This window comes from Rattus norvegicus, chromosome 1 (assembly GCF_021556685.1).
Source record: "Rattus norvegicus strain SHRSP/BbbUtx chromosome 1, alternate assembly SHRSP_T2T, whole genome shotgun sequence".
Classification (NCBI taxonomy): domain Eukaryota; kingdom Metazoa; phylum Chordata; class Mammalia; order Rodentia; family Muridae; genus Rattus; species Rattus norvegicus.
The window spans coordinates 96,833,432-96,843,320 of record NC_141534.1 but is presented as its reverse complement, the minus strand read 5'-3'; the positions used below and the strand labels follow the sequence as shown (position 1 = coordinate 96,843,320).

The 9,889-nt window shown below is 55.4% G+C and overlaps 1 protein-coding gene and 1 pseudogene across 1 annotated transcript; both read left to right on the top strand.

Annotated features, from left to right (window-relative positions):
• The first annotated feature begins 1,834 nt into the window (after positions 1-1,834).
• Lrfn3 (leucine rich repeat and fibronectin type III domain containing 3) lies at positions 1,835-9,568 on the top strand. The gene is given in 3 exon segments (NM_001107502.2): positions 1,835-3,023; positions 4,094-5,524; positions 8,956-9,568. Coding segments are annotated over 2 exon segments (1,881 nt in total). The 5' UTR covers positions 1,835-3,023; positions 4,094-4,109; the 3' UTR covers positions 9,422-9,568.
• Positions 8,144-8,324, top strand: Rnu2-57 (RNA, U2 small nuclear 57; annotated as a pseudogene).
• Positions 9,569-9,889: the final 321 nt, after the last annotated feature.

Genomic DNA, 9,889 nt, shown 5'->3' with positions numbered 1-9,889 from the left:
ATGTGTGTGTGCGCACCATGTCCATGCCTGGTGCCTGCAGAGGCCAGAAGAGGGCGCCCGATCCCTGAGTGCTGGAGAGGAAACCTGGGTCCTCTAGTTCTCTTACCCGCTGAGCCATTTCTTTAGGCACTCACGAGCATTTCCAAATCCAATCAGACTAGCACTCAAAACGGACCATCACAAGTGTTAACTACCATAACCGTGGCCAGATAACCGCAGTAACTGCCGAGCGTATTGCAGCCTCCTTGCCTCTGTCTCCCTGCTCCTGGCATATGTTCCTGGCATCCCCATTGCGGATGTCCCTGGTTTATCCCAGTGAGCCTCCAAAGGTAGCACCCAGATCGGCAACAGTGGTTTTGCAATCCTGATATGTTCTGAAGATTCCTTAAAGTTCTCCAGCTGAACTGAGCCTCCACATGCCAAAAACGTTACTGCATTGCCCCCAAAGCACTTCTGTATTCTTTCTCTTTCCTACCGAACTCTTCTCTCCCCTCTGCCTCGGTTTCCTGGTATCAACCCCCAGATCCACCAGTTCCACTGAATTCTCCTACTCTCGGGATAACCTCCATGTCTGGCCCAATCCCACCACCCCTGCAGTCTCTGAAGCTTCTGCAGCCTTTTCCTGGGCTTTCGAGTGTCCGGTACCCACTGTGCTGAGCCAAGAGCCCTGATGAACTTTGCTAATGATCTGGAAAGGCAGACCCCAGGGCCGAGTTAATTTTAGCTGCAATTTTTCATTAGACATAAGTGGAAGGGGCCAAAAGTGTATTGTGAAACCTACGGCAGAACTCAGAAACCGCTGGGGTAGGTGGGCATCCACGTGCCACCTCCAAGGTCACGCTGTTCCTCTGTTCAGATGGTTTCTTAGCTCTATGCCCACCTCGGGTCACACAGGCCGGGTCTCCTTTGCAATAGGGCTTCTGGAAGAACACACTTATGCTCACATCCACGTTCCTAGGCAAGGCTTGTGGGCCATTACCCACACCCCTCCTCCTGAAACACTATCTGTAGGAGAGTGTGGGACCACTCACCTTTCCCACTTTGTCCCCTCCTGTCTCTCCCCTTGAGGTGTGTGTTAGCGCAAGTCCAACCAGGGTCTACTGTGGGAATAAGAAGAGACAAGATGAGACAGCAGACTCATTTCCCTCGGTTAACCTGTCCAGCCTCCTGACTCTGACCCATTTCCTATCTTCTCTCCCTCTCCCCCTCAGGACCTCTGCTCTGGGTGTCTTGAGCTCCAACTCTAATCCGAGGTCATAGTGTCAACTTTCCTCCTTCCAATCGGCGAAACGACCCCTTCTGGCTTAAAAGAACAAACCTGTTACTGGACAGAACTAGGGACAGACTTCCTGGGAAGGTGGTGCTGAGACAGAGGGGCAGAAGACAGCGGGCATGGAGAGTGGTGGCCATGTACAAGGATATGAATGAAGACTGGAGTGTCCAGTGCTGCATGTGGGGCGGAGGAGAGAGACGAGAGAGATGGAGAGATGGATAGCATGTCTCTGACTTGTCCTTGCTCCTCGTCTCTATTTCTGAGTCTTTCTCTGTCTCTCTGTATTCCCCTCTCCGATGTATTTCTGTATCGCCCTTTCTACTCCACTCTCTCATCCGAAGCCTATCCATCCTTTTAGTCTCTCTCATCGGTTCCAGTTCTGTGTCTTTGCCTCAGTGTCTGTCCGTCTTTATTCAGGGATATTCTTATGCCCAGCAGCTCCAGGGCGTCTCCATGGTAGGTGGTGCTAGGGGCGCGTCTTTGAGAGAAGGGAGGAGGGAGGAGGGAGGAGGGAGGAGGGGGCTGCCTACGCCTTTAAGCAAGCGCGCGCGCGGGGCCTGCGCCTTTAAGCGCGAGCACGCGCACGGCCCTGGGTTCCCGGCGAGGAGGCCGCGGGAGCACCCGGACCCGGCCCGCCTGCCCGGCCCCCGCCCGGCCCCCGCCCCGGCCCCGGCGGGGGAGGGGTCTCTGAACGCGACCCCTCCCCCCTGCGCCCCCGCCTGCCTTGCGGTGCCCGGGTTCCCGCGTGGCCCTGTCTGTCTGTCCGTCTGTCCGCGCCCAGGCCTCGCCCCACCCTGGCCCTAGAGCTGCCCCGCTGCCCCCCTACCCGCCACAGCAGACCCCCTCTTTCTGGGCCAGTCTCCTCTACAGGCCACGAACCCAACCGCGCCATTGCTGCCCCAGACCGTCGGCCGGCACCCCGACATCGGGGGCGCTTGCAGCCGGCGATCAGATCCAGATATTCTGAAACCCCCGAGCGTGGGACCCTGATTTGGGATCAGCACCCTGAGCTCCTGCCATGGAACCCTAAGACCCGGACCTTGAACCTCAATATCTGGGGCTGGAATCCCGACATCCGTCTCTGGGACCCCAAGATTTGGAAACTGAACCCCACGATTTTGAAGCATGGACCCCAATATTTGGACCGGGGACCCCAAGATTTGGCATCTAAGGCCCCAAATTTGGAGCTGAACTCTGAATTGTCTGGCTGATACGTTGACATCTGGGAGCGAATTCCCAAATCTATACCTGGGACCCCACTATTTGGGGAGAGAAACCCTGGGATTTAGGCCTTCAATTCCAAGGTTTGAACTGTGGGATTCCGAGGGGCCTGAAGTACTTGCTGCAGACCTGAGTGTTGAAATCTGGGGCTAGAGACCTCCAAGTCTTGACTCAGCACCTACTATCTGAACAGGATCCCAATTTCGATGCCAGGACTGGACGTGGGCTTCAGACCCTAAACTTCCCCATCTGGCTGTTTGTTATCTCAAGTCTGGCACTGAGAGAGATCTTAAAGAGCCACTGGGGTCTTGATTTCTAAAGCTGGACTCTAGAGGCCCAGTTTTTATGTTCTGGGACCCCAAGAATCAAGTTTGGAGACGCTGTAACCACAGACTGGATCTGGGACATGACAGTTCCTTCCCCAAGGCCCTGGGGACAGGGAAGGCTTGACCAGATGCCCCCTCCAGAGTTCTGACCTCACCCCCTTGGAGCCTGAGGACTCTGCTCCCTGGGGTAGCTTCCAGTTCAGGTAAGGCCATTGAGAGATACCCATGGTGGGAAGGGACTTGGGGTGGGGGTGGGGTTTCTTGGGCTACAGGTGGAAGTAGGTAAGTGCCAGGTGCCCTGTGGCATTCTAAACCATTTTCATGTGTGTCCCCAACACTCTCTGGGCACATGGCCCCTCTCTGACCTCTTTGAGGAGATTCTAGATCTCGATGTCACCAGGGGTCTAGCTTCTGACTGTCTGGCCATCTCAGCATCCTTCTAACCCCCTTTCTCTCCACTTCTCCTCCTAGTGATAGTTTCTGCTTTGCTCTCTGAGCCGCCTTGACACCCTTGTCCACTGCCCTGATATTCTCCAGTCACATCTGCTCACAGCCTCTCTCGATGACACTTCTGTGTGTCTCTCATCCACTGGCTTTCTCAACCTTTGCCTACTCCTGACTCTTCTCCTGGGTCTGTGACCATTCCTAGCCATATCTAACACCCTCTGGTCTTCTCCCAGCTACCCTGTCCTCTCCTGCCGTTTCCTTCGTCCACCTCGCACCATCTCTCTTCTCTCCCTCCTACCCTGCGCTAACTCCCACTCTACCCCCACTTGGCTGCCTTTCTACCCATGCTCCACCTCTCTCCACAGCCTTTTCTCTGACCAGTTGTCCTGGTCCCCTGCTGACTCTGGTGTATCTGTCCTTTCTCCTCTCTCTGGTTTTCTTACTGGCTTTTGACCAGGTCAAAACTCTTTTGTCTCTTTGTCCAGACCTAGAAGGACCACTCCAACCTGCTCCCCCATCTTGGTTCAGTTTCCCTCTTTAGTCATGCCTGACCTCTACTGATTGATGATCCTTGCCAACTGCCCGCCTCTTCTCTGTGGCTGTATCTAGACCTATTGCTTACTTCCTCTCCACCTTGACCATCTGGCCTAGCCTCTGCCCACCTGTGCCCATCTCTAGCCAGCTTTCTAACCATCATGGCTCCTGGTTGACTCTCTGAGCCTTCATAACACATCTCTGACACCCCACCCCACCACCATCCCTGCTTCTCTGAGCATATATGACCATCTCTCCTGGCTTCTGGTCCTAACACTTCCCTTCTCTACAGGCCACCCCTGCCCGCGATGGCCGTCCTTCCACTACTCCTTTGCCTGCTACCGCTGGCCCCCGCCTCATCTCCACCCCAGCCGGCCACATCCAGCCCCTGCCCCCGCCGTTGCCGCTGCCAGACCCAGTCGCTGCCCCTAAGCGTGTTGTGCCCAGGGGCGGGCCTTCTGTTCGTGCCGCCATCACTGGATCGCCGCGCAGCGGAGTTGCGCCTGGCAGACAACTTCATCGCGGCAGTGCGTCGTCGAGACCTGGCCAACATGACAGGCCTGCTGCATTTGAGCTTATCTAGAAACACCATCCGCCATGTGGCAGCTGGCGCCTTCGCCGACCTACGTGCCCTGCGTGCCCTGCACCTAGATGGCAATAGACTGACCTCGCTGGGCGAGGGTCAGCTGCGCGGCTTAGTCAACTTGCGCCACCTCATCTTGAGCAACAACCAGCTAGCAGCCCTGGCAGCTGGTGCACTAGACGACTGTGCCGAGACCCTGGAGGACCTCGATCTCTCTTATAATAACCTTGAGCAGCTGCCCTGGGAGGCTTTGGGTCGCCTGGGCAATGTCAACACGTTGGGCCTTGACCACAATTTGTTGGCTTCGGTGCCTGCTGGAGCCTTTTCCCGCCTGCACAAGTTGGCGCGACTGGACATGACCTCCAACCGCCTGACCACCATTCCTCCTGACCCACTCTTTTCCCGCCTGCCACTGCTTGCCCGGCCTAGAGGCTCACCAGCCTCTGCTCTGGTGCTGGCCTTCGGGGGAAACCCCCTGCATTGCAACTGTGAACTGGTGTGGCTGCGGCGCCTGGCTCGGGAAGACGACCTCGAGGCCTGTGCCTCACCACCCGCTCTGGGGGGCCGCTACTTCTGGGCCGTGGGTGAGGAGGAGTTTGTGTGTGAGCCACCCGTGGTGACCCACCGCTCACCTCCCCTGGCAGTGCCCGCAGGTCGGCCAGCTGCCCTGCGATGCCGGGCAGTAGGGGACCCAGAGCCACGAGTGCGTTGGGTATCACCCCAGGGTCGGCTGCTGGGCAACTCCAGCCGTGCTCGTGCCTTCCCTAATGGGACCCTGGAGCTACTGGTCACTGAGCCAGAAGATGGTGGTACATTCACTTGCATTGCAGCCAATGCTGCTGGCGAGGCCACTGCTGCTGTTGAGCTGACCGTGGGTCCCCCTCCACCTCCCCAGCTAGCCAATAGCACCAGCTGTGACCCCCCGCGGGACGGGGAACCCGACGCCCTCACCCCGCCCTCTGCGGCTTCGGCCTCCGCCAAAGTGGCCGACACCGTGGCCCCTACCGACCGTGGTGTCCAAGTGACTGAGCACGGGGCCACAGCAGCTCTTGTCCAGTGGCCAGATCAACGGCCCGTCCCAGGCATCCGCATGTACCAGATCCAGTACAACAGCTCTGCCGACGACATCCTCGTTTACAGGTGCAGGGGCTTGGCAGTGGGGGAGTGAGGTGGGAGGTGGGGGGGAGCAGGGCATTGTGGGCCCACCCAGGAACACCCCTTGTGAGCCACTTCAAGGAAATAACACCGTAGGGTCCAAAGGAAATCAGAACGTGAAGGCAAACGAGATCAGGCAGCGATGATAACCTCGGATGGGCAGAAAGGGTAAAAGAAATAAAGGGCAGATGTGGCGAAGGCATCTGAGTCGAGGAGGGTAAATCAACCAGACAGCAGGCCAACAAGCTCAACCGAGGACAATGAGTTAGGAAAAAAAAAAATCAGGCTGCAGAGGTAGAAAGAAACAAGGCTGAGAAAATTAATGGTAACAAACATTTAAAGAAATCAGGCATCGAGGGAGAAAGATCAGGCCAAACGAATAAAAAGTGAATGGTTAGCGGTGGTTCCAGTGTAGTTCACGTAGAGTATACAATGGCAAGCACATGGCCCCGGGGTTAAGCCCCGCACTGAAGAAAGAGAAAGTTAATGAGGTTATGGGAGGCCAAAAACAATTTTTATCAGGAAGTTTGGCTTTTCACGGGAGGCTACAATAGGGATCTGCAAGAGGTTGAATCAGGGTTGTGACAGATTCAGGGCCAGCCTGGTCTACATAGGGAGTTTGAAGAGATTTATAGTAAACACTGTCTGGGGGAGGGGAGGAGAAGGAGAAAAGGAGGGGGATGTACAGAGATGGCAGCAAAAGACAAATGAGGTAGGCAGGGGAAATAGGGGTGAAGGTTAAGTGGGAAATTGGGGGTAGGAGGCTAAATAGAGTGTAGGTCTTTTGTCCATGCAGAATGAGCCCTACCCGTCAGAGTTCTGGTTAGAGTAACATCCTAATTTTTGGTTTGCTAAATCAAATCTAAGCTAGGTCAGGCGTGTCGATGCACGGCTGTCTGTCTTCCCAGCTCTCAAGCGGTTGAGACAGGAGGATAGCAAGTCCAGGGGCATCCTGGACTATACAGCCAGACCTTGTCTCAAAATCCAAATGAGCAGCAGCCTGGTGCACTATGTGGGCAGAAATACCCACCCTGATGCTCCTGTCTCCCAGGGCTGCAAACTCAAAGCCTGGAGTTTACACACTTTGAAAGGGCAGTCAGTGTAGCTTCCAGCTGCAAGCCCGCTAGCACGTCGTCCGTCTGCCGTGACCACAAGTGGATAGAAGTGGTGGTGGCTGACACTCCCCACCAAAGTCTGACCTTGTATAGGCAGCTGTGGGTGACTCCCTGTCCGAGACACCAGGCTGGGCCCGGAGAACAGCCCCAAAATGACTGACTTTCCACAGACTGGGTTAGCACCTTGCAAACCCAGTGCCTGGATTCCCCCCCTTTCCTGGCCATACATCTTGTTCCCATCTTCTCAATCCTAATCCCACTCTCTGTCTCCCTCCCTCTCCCCCTTCTTCCCTCCCCTCTTCTGTTTTAGACTAGAGCTCATCTAGCCCTGGCTGGCTTCAAACTGGCCATGTAAGTCAAGGATGACACTGAATCCTGAACCCTCCTGCCTTCACCTCCCCATCTACAGGCTACCACATGTGGCTTCTCCACTCCTTTTTTGAGACATTATTCAGGAGATTGCATGGAGGGTGGGCCACCTTGCCTGGTGGGGAGTGGGACAGTCTGGAGACAGCCACCTTGTCATTGTGGGTGTCCTCATGTTGCTCTCCTTAAAGCAGTGTAGGAATAAAACAGACTCTAAAACTGGCCCAGTCTCCATCAGGGCACCCCGAGGTGAAAGGACCATGTAGAATTAGGTGAGAGAGGCAGAGAAAACTGAGAGTGTAGTGGGCTCAGATCTCAATCTCAGTCCTGGAGAGACTTGAGGCAAGGGATTGAGAGTTCCAGGTCAACGTGGGAGCTACATAGACAGCCTGTCCCAACACACACACTCTCACACACTCACTCACACACAGACCACATACACACTCACACCATACACACACTCACACCACACACATACTCACACACACTCTCACATACTCACTTATACACACTTTCTCACACACTCACACACACTTTCTCACACACTCTCACACACTCACACCACATACACACTCACACCACATACTCACACCACATACACACTCAAACCACATACACACTCAAACCATATACACACTAACACCATACATACACACACTCACACACGCTCTCACACACTCACTTATACACTCTCACACACACTACACACTCACACACACACCTGTGCACAGACATGCAGCCACATGCATGCACACACGTACTTGCACACACATGTGCACACAGGTACCACACACACACACACGGGTAAGGCTAAACAGAAACTGGAGAACACTGTAGAGAGGGTGATGGTAACAAGGTACTGGGACTGGAGGGAAACTCACTGGCAAGCTGGAAGGAAAGGCGGCAGCAGAGGTAGCGGGGATCAGTGGTTAGGGTAGAGGGGTTCAGGGGCTGCACGCTGGGGAAATGTAAAGGAACTGGGTAGGGGAATTAGTGCCGAACAGAAGTCAGTCAGCCAAGCATGAGGTGCATGGCTATAACTCGGAGTTACAGGGAGGACCGTCAGGAGTCCAAGCCAGCCTTGGCTAAGCTCCCTGAGACCCTGTCCTGAAACAAACAACCAATCACTTCCCTGCCTTGTGGCTAACTGAGTGCAGTATCAGCTCTTACCAGGTTAATATCGGATATGTCCTGTCCGAGGACAATATATTAAATGGATTTTGGAGCTGGAGGTGGAACAGCGGGTTGCTGTCCCCACAACACTCACTGACCTGGTGTTGTAGTCCAGGAATGGTGCCCCCACCTCAAGGGCATAAAGCAAACAGAAGCAAAACGGGAGACCCAGGGAGATCGTCTGGCAGAAAGATGGCTGGAGGCTAGAGAAAGGGGCCATTGGTCAGGTGTATTGTTAAAATGGTTCTGCTGCAGCACTCCGGAGGCTGAGGCAGGGCCTTCACAAGATACCAGCCAGCCTTGGCTACCTAGCAAGACTGCGGGGGTTGGGGGTAGAAATCAGACGAGGTTAGAGCAAAGCTGAGGGGTGAGTTTCGGTAGTGAGGCTGAGGGCTTGGCTGAACAGGGCAGGAGGTTAGGTGCTAAAAGGGCCTTGAGGGACGCTATGAGCTCCCTAAAAGGCTTAGAGAAGAAATCTCTCAAAGAGGAATGGAATATCTTAGGCTTCAGAGAAATAGGGTGTGAGATCCACAGGTGCTCAAAATAGGGAGTTTGTGTGGGAGGATGAAGTTGGCTAGCCCACTGGACGGACATACTAGGTGTTAGCTAAGCAAAGTAAGTCAGGGTGCTGATTAGGAAACGGGGGTGCAATGGGGCAGCCCGACTGCAGGGAACATAGCTGGAAGGAGGCACAGGGTGAGGACGGGTGGAGCATGGGTACTGGGTGACCACAGTCCTGACCCCATCTGCCGCTCTCCCCAGGATGATCCCAGCGGACAGTCGCTCCTTCCTGCTGACTGACCTGGCGTCAGGCCGTACCTATGATCTGTGTGTGCTCGCAGTTTATGAGGACAGTGCCACCGGGCTAACAGCCACACGGCCCGTGGGCTGCGCTCGGTTCTCCACGGAGCCTGCACTTCGGCCTTGTGCTGCACCACACGCACCGTTCCTGGGCGGCACCATGATTATTGCGCTGGGAGGTGTCATCGTCGCTTCTGTTCTGGTCTTCATTTTCGTGCTACTTCTACGCTACAAGGTGCACGGAGTCCAACCGCCGGGCAAGGCCAAGGCCACAGCACCTGTCAGCAGCGTTTGCTCCCAGACCAACGGAGCCCTCGGCCCCGTGCCCAGTGCGCCTGCCCCTGAGCCTGCTGCACCAAGGGCCCATACTGTGGTCCAATTGGACTGTGAGCCCTGGGGGCCCAGTCACGAACCTGCAGGACCCTAGCCGAGGGCCCACCTCTATGGTTCCTCTGGATCCAGACATCCCTCGGGACCTGGCCTCAGACTCACCAAATTGCTCACGGTTTTTAAAACTCTGATGGGGAGGGTGTCGGGGTCACCGGGGCACAACAAGAAAGTCCTATTTTTCTAAGTTTGGGCTGTGCCCTTGCCCTTGTCTCTGTCTGTGGGGACTGAGTGGTGCTGCAGAGGGGAGGGGGAGGAGCGGGGTTGAGGAAGCTCCTCCCGAGGAAGGCACTTCCTGTAGTTCAGCTTGAGGTCTCTGCAGAGGAGTTTAGGATAGTCATCTATAGTCATCCATTCAGACAACAGATGTTCTGGGGACCGTGCTGTGTTGTGTCTTGTGCTGAGGACTCAGCGACTCAAGTTGTCCTGCCCTTAGTCCAGTGGGAGACCTGTCTTCAGACAGCAGCCATACTCCAAAAGACAGAGTTGAGGGAAGCCCAGTGGTTTG